Genomic DNA, 24801 nt, shown 5'->3' on the forward strand with positions numbered 1-24801 from the left:
CTCAATGCTGAAATCGGTTATTAACATTAGAGAAGATATTGATATAAGTAAATTTCCAAAATTATTAGCTTTTTTGAAGAGAAGAAATGAGGGATTTAAGCCAAAGAAGTCAAGAATTCTCACGTCTGAGCAGGTAGATCAGTTCTTACGGGAGGCTCCGGATGATAAATATTTAATGCTTAAGGTAAATTTGGAAATTTGTTTATATTCAGAAATTTTAAGAAATCAATTTTTTTGTAGTTTGCACTTATTTTGGGCGTTGCGGGAGCTTGTCGTGGAAAAGAGTTGGTTGATTTAGAAATCGACGATGTGAGAGATTTGGGCGATTCCTTCCTAATTGCGATTAGAAACACCAAAAATAAAATTGACCGAAATTTTGTGATCAAAAATTCAGAAAACAGTGCCATCAGTTTTGTGGCGATATTTCGGAAATATGTGGCATTGCGAAAGACAGGGACAACTCATTCAAAATTTTTTGTTCAATACATCAACAAAGAATGTACTACGCGAGTAGTAGGAAAAAACATGTTTGGTACAATTCCACGGCAAATAGCAGCTTTCTTGAAATTAGAAAATGCGACGTCTTATACGGGACATTGTTTTAGACGCACATCTGCGTCTTTGTTAGCTGATTCGGGAGCAACAATAGACGTGCTGAAGAGACATGGAGGATGGAAATCCTCCAACGTGGCCGAGGGATATATTGAATCGTCTATTAAAAATAAACAAAAAATTTCAGATAAAATATTTGGTCAAGTCGCCGATTCGTCCACTATAGTTATGCCACAGTCCTCATTCTCGCTTCCTGTTTCCGCAGGATCTTCGAAACAAACACCAGTTCAATATGAAAAGGACCTATCTGTTACTCGTCAGTTACCTGCTGCATTAACCCAGGAAAGACTGGTCAATATGACGAACTGTCACAATATTAATTTGAATATTAACGTTAATTACCATTCTAATTAATTATATTTTTCAATAAAATATCCCTTAAATTCGTTTGTTTGTGATTTAATCGTTCCGGGAGTTTCGTCAATATTTAATCCCGGAGGGATTAAATGTGACACTTTAGTACCTGTCACAAGGGAGTGAAGTTGTCACTTTAGGCCCGGAAGTACGAAAAGTAAGTTTTTAACCTAATAGAAATATTAATAATATTGAAAAATATTAAAAATATTATTGGCTTTTGGCTGCTAAATCTATTTTGAAATATTCTTCTAAGTCTATTTTTGGCTTATAAATTCTATCAAATATCTGAGAAATAACAGGTCCCCGGGAATCGATAGCATTGCTGCCGAACTACTCAAAACTGACCCGCATCTAACCGCTGAACTTTTGCTCCCCATAGTCCGAGAGGTGTGGGAAACAAACCGCATTCCAGCGGGCTGGAAAAAAGGTAACATTATTAAGCTTCCAAAAAAGGGCAACCTCACACTGTGCAAAAATTGGAGAGGAATAACCTTGCTTACCGTCATAAATAAAATTTTTACGACCATCGTACATAAAAGATTAACAAACAAGGTTGAATTTCGAGCAAATCAAGCAGGTTTTAGACCAGAATCTTCCTGCATAGATCACATTAATACTGTGAGGGTAATAATGGAACAATCGGTTGAACGGAACACACCTCTATACATGGTTTTTGTTGATTTCGAACGTGCCTTTGACAGCCTATCTCATGCTGCTATATGGAAAATTTTAGAGCGAAGAAACATTCCACATAAAATAATTTCGATTATAAAGTCACTGTACACTGAGGCGACGTGCAGCGTGACACACAATGGGATCAACAGTGATGAATTTGACGTACTTACTGGAGTCAGACAGTTTTTAATGTGCTTTCTCCGTTTCTGTTTAACATAGCTCTAGATTATGTTCTCTCCAAACTAGACTTCGACACAAAAGGGATACGATGGACGTTAACCACACGCCTAAGTGATCTGGAATACGCCGACGATATCTGCCTGTTAGGACAAAGGTTCCAGGATGTGGCCGACCAATTGGAAACACTATCCAATGAGGCCAATAAAATAGGTTTAAAAATCAATATTAGTAAAACCAAATCCATGAGAATAAACGCAAGGAATAACACGCTATTTAATATTGACAACATGCAGATTGAAAATGTGGAAAACTTCACGTATCTTGGAAGTGTCATAACAGAAAGCGGAGGTACAGAAAACGATATTCGTATGAGGATACGAAAAGCTCAACAAGCATTCAGCATGCTTAACCCTGTTTGGAGGTATGCGGAATATACTACAAGGACAAAGATCCGAATATTCCAGTCAAATGTTATATCTGTTCTACTCTATGGATGTGAAACCTGGAAAGTGACAAAATCCCTTACAGACAAATTGCAGGTCTTTGTTAACAAATGTCTACGAAGAATTGTGCGTATTTTCTGGCCAAACACCATCAGACACGAAGATCTGCTACACCTGACCCAACAAAATAGGGTAGAAAATGAAATAAAATCCAGAAAGTGGGGGTGGATAGGTCACACACTCCGAAAAGATAGTTCCAGTATAGCAAAAACTGCCCTAGAGTGGAATCCCCAAGGAAAAAGAAAAAGAGGCCGCCCAGCACAAACTTGGAGAAGATCCATCATGGACGAGATAGGAAGTCAAGGAAAGTCTTGGAATGAGGTGAAGGCCCTAGCGCAAAATAGAACCCGATGGCGCGTTTTCACTGAAGCTCTATGCTCCACTTAGGAGTTCAAGAACATTATATATTATATATATATATTGGCTTCTAAAAATTGCAAGTCAGATGGATGCTGAAGCGAAGAAGACAAGAGGGAATTCAAAAACTTACAATTCACGACCCGGTCTGTTCAGCTGGTAAATTCCAACGGAAAATGGACCTAGTTACTCAAGGGAGTAAAGACCAATATAAAAATAAAATAAAAATTCCATTTTTATTCAGTTGTAATGCAAAGGCAAAACCATCTTATTTTTCACATTTCAAATGAATAAAAATGGAATTTTTATTTTATTTTTATATTGGTCTTTACTCCTTTGAGTAACTAGGTCCATTTTCCATTGGAATTTACCAGCTGAACAGACAAGGTCGTGAATTGTAAGTTTTTGAATTCCCTCTTGTCTTCTTCGCTTCAGCATCCATCTGGCTTGCAATTTTTAGAAGCCATGGAGATGTTACCAGGGAAATGGTCCAAAAAGTTTTCAATTAAAAATCTTTTAGTAATATTTTTAATATTTTTCAATATTATTAATGTTTCTATTAGGTTGAAAACTTACTTTGTATTATGTTTATATGGGATTAAGCAACAGTGAGATATAATATATATTACATTTTTAAGTGTTTTTTTCACGTTTCGTATTCCACTCCAGAAATATGTCTAAAATAAAATTCAAAAAAATGTGATGTATATTTGTAAAACCGAAAGTTGTTTAGGGTTATGTTTTCTTAAACTTGGCCTCGACCTTTAGGTAAATACGTAAATATGCCACGCTTTTAGTTGAAAGTTATGAGGGTAATGATTTTACCCTCAGAATAATGTCAAATTCTGATTATTTTGTGTGTTTGTGTAAGTATTAGTAATTGTTTGTGTCTTATGCTTTTATATATTATGTGTTTCTGTATTATATATTTATGTATTGTTTGTTGTATAGGTATTATCTATAATTATTATTATAATAATAATAAGTAGTGGGGTTCCTACGGTCTCCTCCGCATCCCACATTTCGCTCGCCATCGTTTTCTATCCACCCATTCGTTTTCGTCAATAGCTCTATCTGCCATAGACTGTTCTATGCCTTTCTTCCATGTTTCTGTAGGCCTTCCTCTTCTTCTTCTATTTATGGGTGTATAATTTAATGCTCTTTTTGGCCATCTTTCCTCTGACATCCTCATAACATAGCAATTTCTTTGTTTCTATATGGTCAACCGTGGAATATAAACTCTTTGTCCGTCGTTTTATTTTCTCATTTGGTACGTGTTCTAATCTAGATACTCTGCATGCTCTACGTAAGTAATCCATTTCCGCTACTTCTATATTTTTTCTTTCCTTTCCTGTGAGTTGCCAACACTCTGCTCCATAAGTTATAATAGGTTTCACAACTGTTCTGCAGATTGTTAAATTTGTGTTCAGCTTGAACTTGTAAGACCATAGTAGACCATTTAAAATACGAGTTGCTTTCCTTCCTTGCTGTATCCTATGCCGTATGTCTCTTTTTGTAGTTCCTTCTTCTGATATTATGCTTCCTAAATATCTATATTCCTTACATTTCCTTATATTTCTTAACTCTAATTCCGGATCTTCGGTTTCCTCTCCTATTCTCAAATATTCCGCTTTTTTTTTTCATGTTCATACATAAGCCCCATTTTTCATATTCGATCTGTAACTTTCTTAGCATATAATCCATATCATGTTCATCGTTGGCAAGAATTACTTGGTCATCAGCAAAAAACAAAGTTGTTAAGCAGTTTTCTTCAATCATTATTCCCATCCCAGCAACTGTTTTCTTCCATTGCTCCAGAGCTTTCTCGATGTATATTTTAAATAGTGTTGGCGATAAGCAGCACCCTTGCCTTAAACCTATTGTAACAGGGAGTAGTTTCGACACAGATTTTCCCTGTTTAATACATCTTTTCGGATTTTGATACATATTTTGAATTGCAAATGCAATAATTATAATACAATAATACAATAATTATTATTGAAGACGACTTATTATTAATCAGCTAATGTTTGTTTTCTTGTTGCTGACTTCTTCCTTTAGTATTGGCAATCAGAATGTGCTACGAAATTCAAGACGATTCGTTCATTAGTTTAAATTTTATTCAATTTGTTTATCCTAAAGAGCTTTTTTTAAAATGTTATTGTTCCGAAAATAATAATGATATAGCAATTCTCTGGAAACCACATGAAAGAAGAATAGTTATACTTTTAAAGTATTTTAAAAAAATCAAAATAAGTAAATTTTATCATTCCGAAAACATTTTACTAAAGTAGAGTCATTTTTGGCTTATAAACAATTTGAATAACTTTGTTAATATTGATTGTAGACTAAAACTACTTTAGGATTTGAAAATCTGGAATTTTTACACGAATTTTCCAAGAAAAACTTTTTACCTAGGTTAATTACGGTCAAAGTTAGCCACTTTTTTATTTAATTCATAGCTAATTTGTTTATAACAATTATGCAACCTAACTAGCGCCACTTTAAAGTTCAAGGTATCCGCTCCGAGCTTCGCTGGTGTCGCCACCTACCTACAGGATTATTAGTATAACTTTTACCGGAAATTTTCTGAAAAAAGAGAAAAAAAAGTGTTGCCTATACTCTGTGAGTTTCGCTGGTATGGCTTCTATCGCCATCTAACGGTTGACTATCTATTTCGGCCGGAATTTTAAAGAGGACAGTACAAAAGCAAATAATAGTTGTTTCAAACTTATTATTTAATTCTTCTCGTGTAATATTTACAACGTAAAGAAGATATTGGATTGTAATCGATAACTAATAGCAGTAAGTAGAGAATTTACTTTCATTATGATTATTTATAAGATTTTGCTTATCGTTTTGAGGTTTATGTTGACAACTAATATTAGAAAAAACGCAAAAAAGTATAATAATTTAATATAATTATAGTATAATACTTCTTAAATATTAACTTATGAATGACAGTTAACGGCATCCTACGTTTGCTGTGATTGGTCGTTATCTTCACGCATTCAAATTTTGTTTCAGGATTGGATTGTAAAATTGAAACCGTCAAAATTCGAGAGTGTGCTAACTGATCCTTTAGCTCAAATTTTTCTACCGTTTTAAAATTAAAATTGTGTTTACTTACTTTTTTCTAACTGCATCAATCCATTTTTGTCGTTGAATCACCTTATGCTTAGCGACAGGAAAGTTGTAGAATACACAGTTACTATTGTAACCAGTATTTCGACACTCTTTAATACAACAACTTTCGTGAGACATTTAAAAGCTATAATATGCAACTCTTAATGCAGAACGTCAAAAAGCAAATTTCCAGTAAAGGTTTACAAACTTGTCACTACTGGCGCTCGCGAATTTGTAATTATCCCCTCTACCTAGGAGCTCACAGCGTATATAGTTTGTGTGTACAAGTTTAAGCTTTAAGCTTCAACAGAGTGGTTAATAAAGCTTTAAAAATGACGTCCTAACGAAATCGATTCGTGGTCGGGTGGGGGCAATTATTAAAATTCGTGCACTCGCAAAATGAAATTATTTCTTTTAAAATACGCTGCGATTAATACCTCCGAAGCTCTTTGATGGATTTTGATCATAGTTTTCCCCCTTCTACCTTTCCTTGGATAATAAGTCTTTCCATGTGTTCTGTGTCTATTCTTCAACAATTAAAATACTTTGGACATGGACTTTGCTGGAAGGACCTTTTGTGACCTTAGCTCATTTAAAATTAAATTAGTTGTCCAGTGTTCGGTCTACGTAATTCGTATCATTATATAATATATTCTATAACCAAACGGTAGTGTTGTTATTTAAATGGTTTTATTGATGAACTTACATAACAAATATATTTAATATTTATTTACGCTTTTTAAAAATTTTTAAGTTTTTAACTATGTCTTGAATTTCTTCAGTACTCTTTCCTTTTGTTTCCGGCAATATCATGTAAAATAAAACTGTTTCTATGAACGACATAGTGGCAAACATTTCCATACACCAGTGAATCCCAATTGCTTCAGCTAATGTAAGAAATACTGCCAAGTACACTGCAATCAGAATACCCACTGCCGTGAGAACTATTATAGAAGCGGCAGATCTTAAGTTAGATGGAAATAGTTCACTTATCATTGAGTACGGTACAGGACCAAGCCCAAACCCATAGAAAATAAAGTAAATAAGAATACATGTAAGCGGCACCCATTGAAATTGCAGGATAAAAGAGGAGTTAATATGTTTTAAGTAGAAAAAGATTCCTAGTACTATCATACATATTCCAGTTCCTATGGATGAGGTGATCAATAAGGGTTTTCTGCCAAGTTTTTCAACTACCATAGATGCTGTAATAAAAGTTATAATTTTGACCAATCCTACATACATAGCGATTATATTTCCAGAGAGGTTTGAACCCGACTTGTTAAAAATTGGAGCCATTAACGGCATCAATAGTGGAACACCGCATAGATTTTGGACACAAATTGGCAAAAGACTCAGGAGTAAACCAATCCGACCTTCTCTTATACTTAGTAGTTGCCTAACACCTAATCCTTTTGTACTATTTATTTTTGTTAAATTGTTACACATATTCTCGAAATCAGTGTTGATTTCTTCATTAGACTTATTACTTCTTAGTTTCCTAAGAGCAATAAGGCAGTCAGTTTTTTTATTTTTTGTTAGAGAAAATATAGGACTTTCTGGTAAAAACAAAGATAGGGCCAGATGTAAAAGTAAGGGTAATGTCATAACCATGGTATAAAGTTTATAACTTAACAACGACCCTATGATATAACAAAACAACTCTCCCATTGGAATTGAAGCTGCCATAAAACAAGAAAATTTAGCCCTGTTATGATCTTCACATATTTCTGTAATGTAAATAGGGCAGATGCCCCAGATTCCACAAAACGCTACGACTGTAATCGCTGCACAAAACACTATTAACTCAATATACGTAGAAAATGCTACCCCAGAAGTACTTAGTATCATAACGAAGCTTAAAATTTGTATGCTTCGTTTCCTTCCAAAAATATCTGCTAACTTCGGTAATAGAAGAGTCCCAATTATACCTCCAACAGCTTGTGATACAAGTAGAGCTGATACTTCAGATGGCTTAATTGGTCTTCCTATTGGATTTACTTCGGTATCATTTAATTGCAATTTTGTAAGTGCTGGTGAAGCCCATACAATTGACATTCCTCCTACAAACCATGGCAAACTTCCTAAAAAAATATTCACAAATAAATTTCGGGAGTTGGATATTTCGTTGAATATTTCTTTTTTCAACTTCATCAGGAATATACACTCCTGGCCAAAAAAATTGGGACACCTTAAAAAAGGGTCATTTTTGATGTCTCGAATCTCCCAAATCTGTTGTCCGATTTTAGTGATTTTTTTAGTATGTTATAGCCTTATTCTTTAAGAATCTCGATGCAAGTAACATTGTTGCTGAACATGTAAATGTCGTTATATACCGGGTGTAACAATAATACTGTGTTTTTTTCTCAAAGTATTCTAGCATTTAAAAAATATTGGTAGGGGAGCCCAAGCGGGGATTTTTGCAGTTACTTGAGCGCGTCAGATTAGCATATGGGGAGAAACCTGGTACTCTGCAGATGTACCTCTACCATATATTGGCTCTTAACACAGGGGAGTTCGTTAAGGGAGGCCCGAAAAAACAAATCTATCCTTAAAAAAACTCGAAATTGTCAGATTAAGATACGGTAAGTTAAGTACATGCAAAAGAGTGTATATTTCAAAAATCTGACGATTTGAGCCGGGCGTAAGGAAATGGGTGAGTCGCAAAGTTTCACAAGAAAAAAGCGAATAATTCGCGAAATGATTGACAGATCGAAAAACTAAAAAATATATGCTCAATATTTTTTAAAAATCTATCGAATGATACCAAACACGACTTCCCACGGAGAGGGGTGGGGGGTAAATTTAATATTTTAAATACGAATCCCGCGATATTTCGCGAAATGAACATCAGATCGAAAAACTGTAAAATACACTTATTCAATATTTTTGAAAAATCTATCGAATGGCACCAAACACGACCCCCATAGACTTGGGGTGGGGGGTTACTTTAAAATCTTAAATAGGAGCCCTCATTTTTTATTGCAGATTTGGATTCCTTACGTAAAAATAAGTATCTTTTATTCGAAACATTTTTTCGAATTATGGATAGATGGCGTTATAATCGAAAAAAATGATTGTTGGAAATGGAAAATTAAATTTAAAAATGGCAAGCGCCCACTAAAATGGAAAACTTTACTTAACTTTTTTTGGTTTTAGGACCTACTCTTCACAACCCAATAGGTCCCCAAAGCGCTCGAGTGACTGCATATTTAGCATATTTGCTCCCCTACCATATTGAAATTAAAACTCAATTGTACTTATGTATAGTCCAGGAGCCGAAACTTTTCACCTCGCAATTTTTACAGAATGAATCAATTTGCTTGAAAATTTGAGAATAAGTAGTGGAAAGTCAAAGGATTAAAATCTATATGTTGCCGAAAGGCGCTTTTACCATGGGGGTGGTTCCACCCCTCATATAGGAGGTGGAAATTTTTTATTATATTTTGACCACAAAAGTTGATAAAAACGTTAATTCTAAGCAAAAAATGGTTTATACATTTATTTGATAAAATTAATAGTTTTTGATTTATTCGCTATCGAAAGTGTTAGTTATATCGAAAAAATAAATGTTTTTCGATAATACTCATTTACGATTCACTCAATTTTTGCGGTAAAAAATTTTTTTCAAACCAGTTTCTTGGCAATTTAATAACCTACAATTTCATATTTAAACATTTTATCGTATATCTGATGTTAATCTTTCTATTCTGAAGAAAATGGCACTTTTTACCAAACTACAAAAGTTCGTTCTTCGCTAACTCCAGTTTTTTTTAAACTAATCATTCTAAGCCTGTCAAACTTCTAGAATCTATTAATAATACATAAATAAAGAAGAATGAATAAGGCCGATGACTAAAAACACCGCTAACTTACATTATCATGGTACCAATTGGATTTCCCCTTCTTTTTTTTTTCAAAAAAATATATTGATTTTTAACCGTAAATTTTTTTATTTTTTATCTTAGAAAGTTTGGTAAAACAGAATTTTGTAGGTTTTTACAAGATCTATAAGGGTATTAATACTAAATCTTTTTAAAATCCTCAGTCGCAAAACGAGGTGACTGAAAAGGTTGGTAAAGGTGGTGTTTGCAAGTTATTACAAGTTTTAATTGTCAATAGCTCACTAAATTTTTGCCGTAGAAAAACTTTTTGCAAACCGGGTTCTTGGAAATTAAATAAATTACAAATTCATTTTTAAATATTTTTTCGTATCTCCGATGAAAATCTTTCTATTCTGAAGAAAGCAATTTTTACCCAAACTGCAAAAATTCGTTATTCGCTTTTAACTCAATTTTTTTTTTAAACTAATTCTTCTAAGCCGGTCAAACTTCTAGAACCTATTAATAATATATAAATAAAGAAGACCGAATATGGTCAATGACTGATTTTAATTAGGGTGGTGATTAGGACGTTGCTTCCAATCAATTTTCGCTGAAAAAAATAGGGACTGACATTCTTTTCATTATAAGTCACTTTATTTTTCAGCTAGAGACTTTTTTGTATTTCTGGAGATAGATATTTTTAAATAATATAAATTATTTTAAGCAAGTTATTCTCGAAAAATGTATAGTTTTCCCGTCTTTTGACTTTGAAACTACAATATTTAGTATTTGACGAAGAAGAGCTAACATACTATAATAAAGTATAGCTCGATTACTATTGGTCTTAAAGAAAATTAAAAAATATAGTTTTGTTTGATTTTTTAAAATGTACGTTTTTGTTAAGTTGTTGTGATAAAACGAAAAGGTTTTGAGTTGTGTGTGTGAGAGAGATCCTGGCATCAGACAAAATCTATTTGCCACAAAACATGTAAATTCTTAATTACATTAAATGATTTCATATTGTCTATTTCTAAACTATACCGCTATTATTGAATTTCTGATAAAATTAATGATGGAATCTAGTACCGCTTTATCTGGGGTAGAAAGGAGAGCTGTAATATTTAGTGGCAATGGACACTCGTGATGAATTAGTTCTTGATACAGAATTGAAGAAGATTGAGAGTTCATTCAGAGAACATTCTAGAAATATATGATTTAGATCACCAATGGATACATTGTCACAACTACAGACAGGAGAGTTAAGTATTCCAATTTTATATAAGTGAGATGGAAAGCGAGCATGATTCAATTTTAAACGAGTCAATACTGACATTTGTGCTCTATTATAATTAAAGGTGAAATGAGGAATGTCTTTTGGAAGTGTAGGGTGAATTCTGAAATAAGGATTTGTAGATTTATTTGCAATTCTTTTGTAATCAGTTTCCCATTTCTTTCTGATATTAGGTTGGAGAGCATTATTCAAATCTTTTAAATTAAATACTTTGTCCATATGGTGGCAACTGTGACTACTTTTTGCGGCTATATCCGCAATTTCATTACCTTCGACTCCGCAATGTCCTTTCGTCCAAATAAACGAAACAGTTACATTATTTTGTTTAAGATCCATAATTAATTTTTTAATGTTCAAAATTAAGGCATTTCGGAATTGGTTTATTGGGTGACCGCTAATAGCTTGTAATGCTGATTTTGAGTCTGAAATTATTGCCACATTCGTGCATGTTTGAGTTGCACACCATTTTAGTGCCTTTTCAATAGCAAAGGACTCGGCGGTAAAAATGGAACAGTAATTTGAGATTCTGTACTTTTCAATATGATTTATGTTTGAAACAAAAAATGCCGAACCTGTGTTTAGCTCCGTTTTTGACCCATCTGTATATATTTTAGTTAAGTTCGACCCGAGTCCATTTACAATGGATTTTATCATGGCTTGGTTTAAGATATTACAATCTGAATACCGAGGGAATATGGTGATAGGTTTGTCAATTATAGAATCGAAACTGTGTGCATACAATGGTATTTTATTAAGTTTAACAATATCATTTTGAAATAAGTTTGTATCAATAAATGCATCTGCCAAAGGAGGAGAGTTTTTCTTTTTCCAATAATGATTTGTCAAATTCTCAATTACAAGAAAGTTAATTTTTGCGATCAAATCACTGTTGTAACATCTATATTTTAATAGACTTTTATTTGCTAAAAACTGTCTTCGAAAACTAAGAGGAAGTTCTTGAGACTCTGCCAGAATGGCATGATTTGGTGAAGATGCCATTGCTCCCAAACATATTTTCAGAGCTCTATATTGTATTCGATCAAGGGTAAGTTGGTTCGTATTGGAGGTAGAACCATAGAGAGTACACCCATAATCCAAAATCGAGCGAATATAAGACTTGTAGAACATTAAGGAAATTTGTTGACCCGCGCCCCAGCTCTGTTTGGAGAGAAAGCGCAGAAGATTAATTCCCTTTTCACATCTTTGTTTGACATACTTAATGTGACTGGTCCATAGAAGTTTACTATCTATAATTATACCTAAATATTTATATTCTTTTACGATAGGAATAGTGTATTTACCTATAGAGAAATTATCGACTAACTGATATCTGTGCTTTGTGAAACACATCACAGCTGTCTTTTCTGGTGAAACACTAAAACCCATATCGTCGAACCAGTTTTGTAACCTGTCAAAAGTACGTCTTAAGTCTATCATGCAGCGATCGTAGGTATTATGGGTGACATAAATGCATAAATCGTCCGCGTACTGAATAATTTGTATGCCATCGCTCATCAAATCATGCAAGTCCGCAGTGTATAAATTAAACAAAAGGGGATTTAAAATAGAGCCTTGCGGAAGCCCGTTGTAAAGTACTCTTGGACCATGTAAAACGTTATGACTATCTCGCAAAAATACTTTTCTATTAGCAAACAAATTTAAAATATTTATAGAGACTCTTTTATTGATGCCAAACGTTACCATTTTTGAATATAATATTTCCAAATCTACCACATCATAAGCCCCTTTAAGGTCCACAAAAAGACACAACATGTAATTATTTTTTGATAGACACAATTGAGCATCTGTAACTAAATGGGAGATTGCATCAATTGTGCCTATACCTCTACGAAATCCATACTGATTTTTTGGTAAAATTGATCTGTTTTCGACAAAATGTTCGAGTCTAAATTTTATAAGCCTTTCGAAAGTTTTTGTAATACACGATAACAATGAAATAGGTCGGTAGGACGAAGGTAAGTCAGGTGGTTTCTTAGGTTTCGCTAGAAGACACACAATTATATTTTTAAGACTATCTGAATACTTTTGTTTCAACCACCAATCATTAAAAATTTCTAAGAGAAGAAGTTTACCACTTTCAGGCAATGTATTTATTATCGTATAAGTAAACCCGTCAAGTCCAGATGCAGTATTTTTTGATTTTTTTAAGGCTATTTCTAATTCCGAAAAACTAAAATTTTTTGAGAAGGTGTCTGAGTCTTGATGGAAGTGAAATTGATTAATGTTGTCGTTAAAAATTGGACCTGCAGCAGATGAAGGAGCCAATGTATCAAGAACTTTTTGAATAAGGCTTTCGTCTAATTGTGGTTTTCTTTTTTGATGGTGTTTATTGCAAATAGATCTTACAGTGTTCCATATCTCAGTCAGAGGAGTGTTTTTATTTAATTTATTCAAAAACATTTTCCAACTGTTTTTTTGTTTAAGTTTGAACGTACGTTTGACATTAGCAGAAATGTCTTGATATTGTAGATAATTGATAAAATTACCTTGTTTTTTAAACTCGCTGAGAGCTTCTTTTCATTTTTTAACAATCGCAGAACATTCCTCATCCCACCAATAAGGTCTTGGTACAGAAGGTGTGAAAGATTTCTTAATAGGCATAGATTTCGATGCTGCGACCGTGATTGCATTGAGAAAAAATTCGATTTTGTCTACCGAAGTTGAATTCCTACCTAAATTATTGAGCTTACTAATTTCTAATTCAAAAATATTTTCAAAAACAGACCAGTCAGCACGAGAGTCATTCCATTTTGTTGATGGGTTGATGACAAAGGAGGAGGGATTGATTTGAATTTCTATATTGATTGGGTAGTGATCTGAACCTAATGAATCTGAATCTACTGACCAAGCTATACGGTCGGCTAAAAGGGGAGATGTTAGAGTTAAGTCAACGGCTGAATGATTACTAGTTGGGGATATTCTTGTTGGTGTTCCGTCATTTAATGTAATTATTTCACAATAATCCATGGTCTCCACTAATATTCTACCATTTCTGTCGTCTGCAATTGGCCCCCACATACCGTGGTGAGCATTAAAATCTCCCAGAAAAATAGTTTTTGCAATATTAAACTGAAGGAATAGGTTGATCCAGTCATTTATTTCTATTCTAACATCTGATGATCTATAGATTGATACTAATGAGAGATTAATTTTGTTCAAAAAAACTGCGCATGCTTCTATACTGTCATCGAAATTATTATTAATTTCGGATTCTTGGTAATCTATTCCCTGTCTGATGAAAATACCTACGCCACCGTAACCATCTTGACGACATTTATTGATAAAGTTATATCCGTTAAGTCTAAAATGATGACCGGATGTGAGCCATATTTCTGATAGAACTATTATATCTGTATGGTAGTTGTTAATATGATGCATAAGACTGCCTTTGTTACTATAAATGGATCTACAATTCCATTGTAATATAGTTAGTTTTTCTGTAATATTTTTAGTAGCCATTTTCACTATCTGTGAGAATGGATTCTAAATTATCTTCATTATTATCGAATATTGTAATGATATTGTCCCTGATTTTATTTAATTCAAATTTTCCTTGATTATTAATTATATTTGTAATTAATGAATATATCTGTGAGATAAGTTTATCTCGACAAAATATGAAATTATTCTGTTGTGGAGCGGGTGTATATGGAGGAAGAGAAATTTGTCTTTTTTGATGGGAATTTTCTAAATCTGAATTACTAGTGCTTGGAATCTGAGAAGAAGTGTCAGTTCTTCGCCTTTTAATTGTTTTTGATTCTAATGCGGTTGAATTTGATTTTGGTTTATTTAAAGGAGCATAATAAATTGTTTTGTTTGCTGGTGCTAAATCGGGAAAATTTTCAAGATTATTTAATATATCAAACCTATTGTTGGTATTAATTTTGGCATAAGCTGGATTGTTAATCGATAATTCGGCATCCTTAAAACTTTTATTTTCGAAAGCCATTACTTTTTTTATGTCGTGTTGTTTTTTGTACATTGGGCAATCTCTTGAAATTGAAGGATGATCAGAAGATTTACAGTGAACGCACATTTGCAACTCGGAATTACATTCAGCGGAAGAATGCTCATTTGCACATCGAGAACAACGAGATTTGCCTTTACATTGAACGATATTGTGTCCGTAACGTAAACATTTTCCACATTGGACAACTGGATGGATGTATGGTTCTACAGGGAAATTAACCATATTTATATTAATAAAGGACGGAATTTTATTACCTTTAAAATTTATTACTACCAATTGTCTATTGACAAATTCTTCTTGTTTGGTTTCAGGGTTTATAATTTTTCGTTTCATTCTTCGCACTTCCGCCACTGGAACTATAGAATTAATTGCTTTTTTCAAGTATTCTTCAGTAAAAAAGGTATCAACGCCACGTATTATGCCTCGTTTATGCGTGAAAAATTTTGGAATATAAGCAATCAACTTATTTTTTGTTAGTATTTCGTGATTAATTAATAAATTAGCGATTTTGTATGTTCTAAAAATTACCTTAACACGTTTTAAACCTACAGAATGAATATCAATAACATCATTTCTAAATTCAATTACTTGTTGTAAATAAAAGCCAATTCTGATAGGAAAAAGACGACCAAGATTCTTATCGGTATGTTCCAAAAATACCTGATACGGACCTGCATCCGTTGGTTGATATTTATTATCAAAGTCATATTTTTCGAAACCTGAGGATACTGTATCCATTGAAGAAACATTAATTTGATTATCATTGCTAATTATTTGAATATTAGTATTTAAATTAACCGAGGGCGGACCAGGACCGCCCCCGTTACCTGACATTTTCTGTACAGCAAATCTGTCTTCAAAACTCTAGTTTTCCGCAAAGTACCACAAAACAGAAACTATTGATAAAACTCTGCACGTGGAAACAAGGCCGGAATGTACCAAAAAACTGCCAAAATTAATAATTCTTTGGGACGAACTCCAAAAAACGAACACGACTTTGACAGTTATTTTGACGTTGTGGAGGTTTTGAGTTATTAGCAGAAAACTTATTGTTGTTTGTTTGGGTTTATATGACTGCGGACACTAAATCCATTCGCCAAAGAAAACTTATTAAAAACATTGATTTTTTCAAAACAAATAAATCGAAAACTGTTGATTTTATCAAAAAATGTATAAAAGGTTTTTTATTTAGAATTAACGTTTTTACCAACTTTTGTGGTCAAAATATAATGAAAAATTTCCTCCCCGAGATGGGTGGCAACCACTCTTATGGTAAAAGCGCCTTTTGGCATCATATAGTGTTTGATCCTTGGACTATCTACTACTTATTCTTAAATTTTCAAACAAATCGATCCATTCTGTAAAAATTGCGAGGTTTTTTCCTATTTTAAGCTTCATTACTTGGACTATTAGGATTTATTAGCATTATGTTTTTTACTCATTCACTTATGTTGGATAATAAAAAAAGTTAATGATTTTAACATTTAGCCATGTTCTTCATCAATAGAGGGTGTTTCTAAATAAGTGGGAAAAATTTTAAGGGTTAATTCTACATGAAAAAATAATAACAGTTTGCTTTATAAATATATGTCCGCAAATGAAATTTGGTAGGTTTTAAGAGGTAAAAATTTTACATTTTTTGACATAAAACTAAAAGTTTTATATTCATCATTGCCTTGTATACAGGGTATATGACCGGGTTATATGACCCGTATGCACGCCAATAGAGAATATAAAATACATAATTTATTGTACGTCAAAAAATGCGTAATCATTACTTCTTAAAACCCACCAAATTGTATTTGAATATCTCAACCGGTTTTAGAGCAATAAATAATTCGTTAGTGTGTATGAAAAAATTCAGCATTCCGTATATCGGAAACGAAGCATTTTCAGACATATGTTCATAAATCAAAAGGTCATTATTTTTTCATGCAGAATTACCCCTTGAAGTTTGTCGCGCTTTTAGAAACACCCTGGCTAGGGCCACAATTGAGTTTTAATTTCAATATTTTTTAAATTCTAGAATATTCCACAGGGTGTTCCGAACTTTTAGCAAAAAAACACAGTATTATTGTTGCACCCGGAATACAATGACATTGACCTATACAGCAACACTGTTTCTACATCGATATTCTTAGAGAATAAGGCTATAACATATTCAAAAAATCACTAAAATTGGAAAACAGGTTTCAGAGATTTGAGATATCAGAAATGACCCATTTTTAAGGTGTCCGCATTTTTTAGCCAGGAGTGTATTAAAAATTAACTTGGACACTTGTCCAACTCATGTGAGAGTCAAATTGTTCCCGGTGCTTAATCATGCATTATTTATGACACCCATATCATTTAAAATAATTTTTGTATAATGTTTTCAGGACTCTACCACTTTAAAGGGTCCTTACCCATATATTCTTAATTTTGGTGGTTTAGCATGTGAACAAACTGTAAGTATAACCTAAACTTTTTTCAACTTTAGTCTACGTTAAAAATATTTGCTTTAACTTCATAGGTTATACTTATTTTAGGTTCAGCACTGATGATGATCTGTATTAAGATCAAAAACCTTCTGCATATGTGATGTAGCCCTTTAAGGGAATTTTAATATATTATATACCTTTTATAAAGGATTTTAATTATCTTTTTTTATAAAAATTAAAGAAAAAGATCTTCTGTGTAAAAGGTATATTTATTTAAACCCTAATAAAGGGCTTCATTAAAAAACAGAACGTTTTCGCTCTAAAGAGAGCATCATCAGTGTTCTAAGCAAGCTCTACATGCTAAGTCACCAAAAATACATGGGTTAAAACCCTTAAAATGCCGACCAAAAGTCTTGCAGTGGCGTGTTATATATTAAACCCTGGCGATGGGTGAAATTTAAACAAGATATACCTCAAAGCATCATGTGACTATACCGCGAGCATGTGGGTGTTTGAGTTGATTTCTCTGTCTTCACAAAAAGACAGGTGAAAGCCAACTGATTTTTAGTGGCTTAGCATGTAGAACTTGTTTAGAACACTGATGATGCTCTCTTTAGATCGAAAACGTTCTGTTTTTTAATGTAGCCCTTTATTGGGGTTTAAATAAATATACCTCTTACACAGAAGATCTTTTTCTTCAATTTTTGTAATTAATGGCATACAGCCAGCTATAGGAACTGTCTTTTATCTTAAGGTTCTGCCATCTGATAAATTAAATGGGTGTATCGAATGTGCATAATGCGCTTGTGTAGTTATTACCATTTTCGGTTTTGGCTCTATCAGCATAGCAGTCTCAGCATAAGCAAGCGCCCTAATATAAATATTGCCCTAACATGAGATAAATGCATTTGATAGCCAAAAAAAAATTACTCTAGAAAAAATTTTCTAGTCCGATAACCTTTGGTATGGCAGCTTGATACACCCTAAGCAACGAATTTTTAATATGAGTGCCTTAGCATTAGCGCCTCATCATATTTTAAGGGTGAATTTCAGAGTAAAGCAATGTCAATAACTAAAAACAAATACTCTCATTAGGGCCTGTCCATATGCAGGCGGTTACGCCGCGATTTACCAGTTTAAACTCTGGTAAACTGGCGCACAGTGTTCAAAATTAGTCAAAACGTGATCGAAACTAAATTTGTTTAAACTGTAAAAGTTATCTCGCTGAAAACTTGGAATATTTGAGGTATTATACCATATAACGAGTATAATATATAATAGGTGTCGTTTTTTAGTTTTCATCCCAGTCATTAGGGGGTGAATTACTTAAAAAATATCGTTATACAGGATGTTTAATTAAGAATGTCCAATACTTGAGTTGTAGATTTTAGACCTTAAAATATTAGGATTTGACCCAAATTATTTAAATAAAATGTGACTCCTTACATAGTTACAGGGTGTTTTATTTAAAAATTTAAAAATTATTTTTGCTAAGTGGTTTAAAACTTTTTGACGTATCCTTTTCATACTTCGCACAAAGTGTAGGTACTATAAACCCTATAAAATTATGTTAAACAAACGTTTCTGGCTATTACCAGAGGCGTACGACAGGGGACAGTGAATGGTTGACCCTTCCCAAATTCTACGCCACTGGGGGAAATGCCATTTTAGCGCAATTTTTAGATTCTCCAGTACTCTCTATGTAAATAACATACACTTCATTCGCAACGATAAAGTCATTAGTTTTCGAGATATTTGAAGTTAAACATGTAACGGCACAGATATTTGATTAATGTATTGTGCCGCTTAATTTTAAACTACAAATATCTCTAAAATCAATGCTTTTATCGTTAAGACTGAAGAGTATATTATTCGTTCATAATGATAAAATGATAATGTGTTCGACATATTTGAAATTAAAAATTCAGCAGCACAATGCATTATTCAAAATATTTGTGCTGTTACTTGTTTAAACTCAAATATCTCGAAAACTAATGATTTTATCGTTAGGAGTGACGAGTATGTTATTTACATAGAGAGTATATTCTCTATTGAGAAATAACACTACTTCATCAAAACTAAAATCTCTTTTCGTAGCCTTAACAAGTAGCATGTGTTTGATATACATGTAAACAATACGTACGAGAGCAATTATTAATTCAGACCAAATGCGCGCGGCGCTCGATGCAAACTTATGCGCAATGTACTCAGTTGAGCACCTTTGCGCAGTTTGTCTTATATTTTTTTTATTCCTTATATTATAATCTTTCATTTAGTGAAGGATTTAATGTGGCACGAGATGGCACAATAAACGTAATACGCTGTCAAACATTAATTTTATCAAAAATTGTATAGGTTTTGAGACAGCCGATTATATCAAAATCAAAATCACCTTTCCGTGAAGCTAACTATGCTATTTTAATCTTTAAAGTATGTACTTTTATCTCAAATAATTACTTTTATATTAACTATTATCCACATAAATGAAGTAATAATCAAAATAAAAGGCAGCCTCTTAGGATTTAAATTTGATGTATAAAATTATATTGAATTTTGTAATTTTGATCATTAATACATCTAGCCCTAACAAACATAAAAAATCATTTTTTGCTGAGAAGTTGCATCATGAGTAGTACAAACAAACCCCTTAATTTCGTCATTCTCAGATTGATTTTTTTTGTACTTACGATCACGTTTCCTTAAATTTTGAACACTGTGTATGACGGTTCCATGTGCACGATGTTGAGCGGTTGCATTTGTTTCTATGTTAATTGAACCGCGGCGGTTGGGTTTTTCAGATAAACCGCGACGTCACTGGCAAACCGCCCTTATATGTACTAGGCCTTAGATAGACACACGTAAGGGCTTGTTTATATATGTGTTGCGGTTTGCCTATTTTCCCCCCTGTTTTACTTGGTATTAGGGTGAAACTTCAAAGCCGGTATTAGGGTGAGATTAAGTAAAACAGGTAAGCAGCATAGTCGACGTTGGTAAATTGCCCTCCTGTGGACAAAGCGTTAGGGAGTTGCAGAGAAGAAAATGAATAGTTCATATAACATCTTGTTTTTGCTCTCCTGAAAAGTTCCGATTTTATAGTTATGACACTAATGGTAGGGGAGTCCAAGCGGGAATTTTTTTAGTTACTTGAGCGCGTCAAAACAACATGGGGATAAACCCTGTATATTTTTCAAAAATCTATCGAATGACACCAAACACGATCCTCCACTGAGGTGGGGTGGGAGGTTACTTTAAAATCTTAAATAAGAGGCCCATTTTTTATTGCATATTAGAATTCTTTAGGTAAAAATAAGGGAATTTTATTCGAGAAATTTTTTCGAATTATGGATAGATGGCCCTATAATCGAAAAAAACGATGGTGGCAAATGGAAAACTTAATTAAAAATTATAAAGTCCTTACTAAAATGGAAAACTTAACTTAAGTTTTTTTTTGTTTTAGGACCTAATCTTCAAAAATCAATATGTCCCCATAACGCTTTAGTTACCTACTGTAAATTTAGCATCCTTGCCTCCCCTACTATAATGAAGTCAGGGTGAGATAAATACATAATGAACATACACTATTATTAATTCACTTTTATTTATATTACATTTACTTACCAGTGAATATCGTAAAGTACAGAAAAAATGTATCCGATTTTCTTGCACTTTTAACATCATTATTATCAGAACATGTCATTGTGTTAACATCTTTTAAAACACACTCTTCATAATTAGCAGATTTACATATTTCGCTGTCTGCCATATTGTAAATGTTGAACACAAACCACTACTATTCAAAAACATATTTCTTTTCCAACTATTCGGTGTCACAAGATATTCACACATTCACGGTCATGACTGCATATGAAGTCATTTACTCCATAAGAATACGTGTATACAATGACAGCGTGTCAGTGAATGTGTTAATAAGTTGATAACAAATTATATTATTTTTATTGAACTTAGAAGTCAGATCAATTATACGAGTCCCGTCTTACTAAAATTTGGTCCAACTATCTAAATTAATTATAAATTATGAAATTGTCTATTATCTCAGTGTACTCAAATATTATTTAGGCATTCTGATAATAATTAATAGTGATATAAAATATAACTAATGAAAACATAATATATTTAAATACATTAGTAATTTTAGGCCTGGATCCCTCGTACCAAAAAATAAAAAAAAATATTAATACTAATAACAAGCTTAAAATTTATTACTAGGTTAACGATTTTTAGTCGGAAAAAATTTGATGTATGGGAACATTGAAACAGGGGAAGTTTTAATTGTAGAACGTGATTTTAATTGTTGAACGTATCCTCCTAAGTTTGAAGACCTAACAACCTAACGGGTTGTTTTTAAGTTTATTTAATAGCAAACTTTATATAATATATGAAAAATGTTTGTCCGACAAATATGTTGGGCATTTTAATAAGTCCGACACGTAGAACATGTCAAACGAAAATAAATTAAGTTGGTGGGTGAAGAGCAGTCTGATTTTTGCATGAGCAATTAATGAAAGGGCAACAAATCAATTGGAAGTTCTGTCCGACAAAATACATGGAACGTTTTCATATTCTGACGTTCGAAACTTGTAACCCGTTCCATAGTTAAAACTTCCTCTGTTCCAGTGTTCCCGTATATCTTGTCAGACTAGACACCGTTAAGCTATTAACAAATCTTTCATCTTGCTAATAATAAACTTTTTTTGGTACGCGGGACCCAGGCCTATTGTATTTTTGAAAATAAAATGTAATAAAATTAATACAAATTGAGGTATTAACGTATTAACGTATAAAATAAAATATATTAATATCAAATTAATAAAAAAATAGACTAAAATAAGAAGGGGTAACCTAATATTGCTTATAAATAAAAAACTGATAGTATTAAAAAAGTGTGACCTCTGTATTGTGCATTTGGTCTTCTTATTACCGATGACGGATAAGCATTTTATTGACCAGAAACTCTATTAGAGTGACACTATCCCGTATTTCTTAAAGGGAAATAAGCGTCTTCTTTGGCCTTCCTGCCCTACTCCTTTCAGGAACTCGAAGATCATAAACTCTCCTATCGCTGCTATTGGTGTACTCTTAAACTCCCTCTGCACTAAATTCTGTTAAACTAAAAAGTCTTTGCACCTTGCTTAATTTGAGGATTACAATTTTTTGCAGCATCTTTGACTACCATACCACCGTCCAATATGTTATTGTGGGTTTTAGTTCTTCATCTTTAAGTGGCGTGTCCGTATACAGATGTTGACCGTAATCAAGTTCACAATTTCGTGAAACCTTTTCCTATTGACTGCTGCGCTAAATAATTCTACTGTGGAACCACAGCATTGTCTAATGTTACGCTGCCAATCCACTAATGCATCTCTTTTCCTGTACTTTTCCTTGTGTTATAAGGCGAAGTAGATGGTACTTAGGTCCTCTAATTTCTCTCCTCTTTATGATGTTTATGAGCAGACTTTCTGACTTTATCATTTTCAGAATATCTTCATTAGAAATGTATGTATTTTTAAAATCCGTCGATAGCACCATAATTAGAACACTTCTAATTTGTTAATAGTTGTGGTTTTTGATGTCAATCTATATAATAGGATAGACACATAACACCGACAAGTTTCTGTTACATAAAACTTGTTTCCAGATTAAGTGTTACGTGATATTTCGATCGGTCGTGAGTCCCAGCAACGTGACGTTCCGCATCTGTGGTGGGAGCACGCAAAATAGAATTGTATTCTAGTGACGTCACGTTGCCTAGCAACCGTCGATTTTCGCATTGTAAAATTCGTTTTGTGACGTGAGCAAAATAGAATTCTATTTGGCGTGCTCCCGCACCTGATTATTAGTTTTCATCAGAGTCACAATAATTTACATCTAATCAGCTGTCAAAGTATTTAAAATGATTTAAACGGTCTATCTCCTCTCCATTAACAGAAAGCAGACCTCGATCTTTATTAATCTTTCTAACTGCCTAGTCTCACCATAATATCTGGTTTCTCATCCAAAGTCTTTCTAAAGATTTCTTGAGGGTATAGATTAAATAGAGTGGGTGACAGAGCACAACTTGTCGCATTCCCCGTTTGATGGGTAGTTTTTAGCTTTCTTCTTCTTCTTCCTTCTTGTTTGTAGGCTTAAAAGCCTGTTTCTTCTTTCTGCCTCCTAAACCGTTTAAGTTATCGCACCATCTTTTTCTTGGTCTACCAATACTTCTTCGTCCATTTGGTGACTTATCTCGTGCTATTCGTACTATACTATCCTCTGCCATTCTACTAATGTGTTCGTTCCACTTCTGTTTCCTTTTTGTCCCCCATCCATTCATGCCTTCTACATTGCATGATCTTCTTATGTTTTCGCTTCACTCCCTATCTAACAGACTTTTCCCTGATATTCGTGGGAGTATTTTCATCTCTGTTGTTTCTAGTAGTCGTCTCGTTTTAGATGTGTCAGGTTTTGTCTCCGCCGTGTATGTCAATATAAGTCTAACTACTGCTTTATAGATTCTTGCTTTTGTATCTTGTGTTCGGTGTTTGTTCTTCCAGATTGTGTCATTAAGATATCCCGCCGCTTTACATGCTTTTAAGTTTTGTTGTCGTACTTCCTCTTCAACATCTCCGTAACTGGTTATATCTATTCCCAGATATCTAAACCTTGCTTTCTGCTTTATTATTTTCCCATCAATTTAGTTTTTAGTAAAAAAAGTAAATCAGTAAATTCTAGGAAAAAAGCATGCTATCATCAAATGACAGTTGGAAATATTAATGTAGATCAAGGTGTGCTTTCTCTTGTTGGAGGAGAAATAAACCAAGTACCTTAATTATTTAAAATACCTTGGCAGTTCTTCTTCTTCAAGTGCCATCTTCCTTCCGAAGGTTGGCGATCATCAGGGCTATACGTATTTTCAAAACTGCTGAACGAAACAATTCGTTGTTGCTACAGCTATACCATTCCCGTAGATTCTTTAGCTAGGAGTTACGTCTTCTTCCTATGGACCTTTTTCCTGCTATCTTCCCCTGCATAATTATTCCAAGCAGTTCATATCTTTCGCCTTTTGTAATGTGTCCCAAATATTGCAGTTTTTGTTTTTTGATCGTAAATATGACTTCCTTTTCTTTATTCATTCTTCTCAAGACCTCGACGTTTGTGACTCTCTCCGTCCATGATATTCTCAAGATTCTGCGTTACCTCCACAGTTCAAATGCCTCCAATTTTTTGATATTAATCTTTTTCAGCGTCCATGACTCCATTCCGTAGAAGAGCACAGAAAATACGTAACATCTCATCAGGCGAAGTTTCATTTCTTGGCAGTTGGTTAAATATAAATTGCGACTGTCATGAAGAGGTAATGACCAGAATCGAAATATTACGTAGGGCTTTTGTGACCTGGAAATCAGTTTTATGTAACCGAAGCCTCTCGATGAATGTGTGAAATGTTATGTGTGCTCTATATTATTGT

At 33.3% G+C, this 24801-nt stretch overlaps 1 protein-coding gene across 1 annotated transcript; it reads right to left on the reverse strand.

Moving 5' to 3' along the window:
• Positions 1 to 6483: 6483 nt before the first annotated feature.
• On the reverse strand, positions 6484 to 21334 carry LOC126882810 (glucose transporter GlcP-like). The gene is made up of 2 exons (XM_050647894.1): positions 20955 to 21334; positions 6484 to 7894 (listed from the first exon to the last, which is right to left on the reverse strand). Exons 1-2 carry the CDS (start codon positions 21097 to 21099, stop codon positions 6537 to 6539), a joined length of 1503 nt encoding a protein of 500 aa, XP_050503851.1. The 5' UTR covers positions 21100 to 21334; the 3' UTR covers positions 6484 to 6536.
• Positions 21335 to 24801: the final 3467 nt, after the last annotated feature.

Source organism: Diabrotica virgifera, chromosome 3 (genome assembly GCF_917563875.1).
Source record: "Diabrotica virgifera virgifera chromosome 3, PGI_DIABVI_V3a".
Lineage (NCBI taxonomy): Eukaryota > Metazoa > Arthropoda > Insecta > Coleoptera > Chrysomelidae > Diabrotica > Diabrotica virgifera.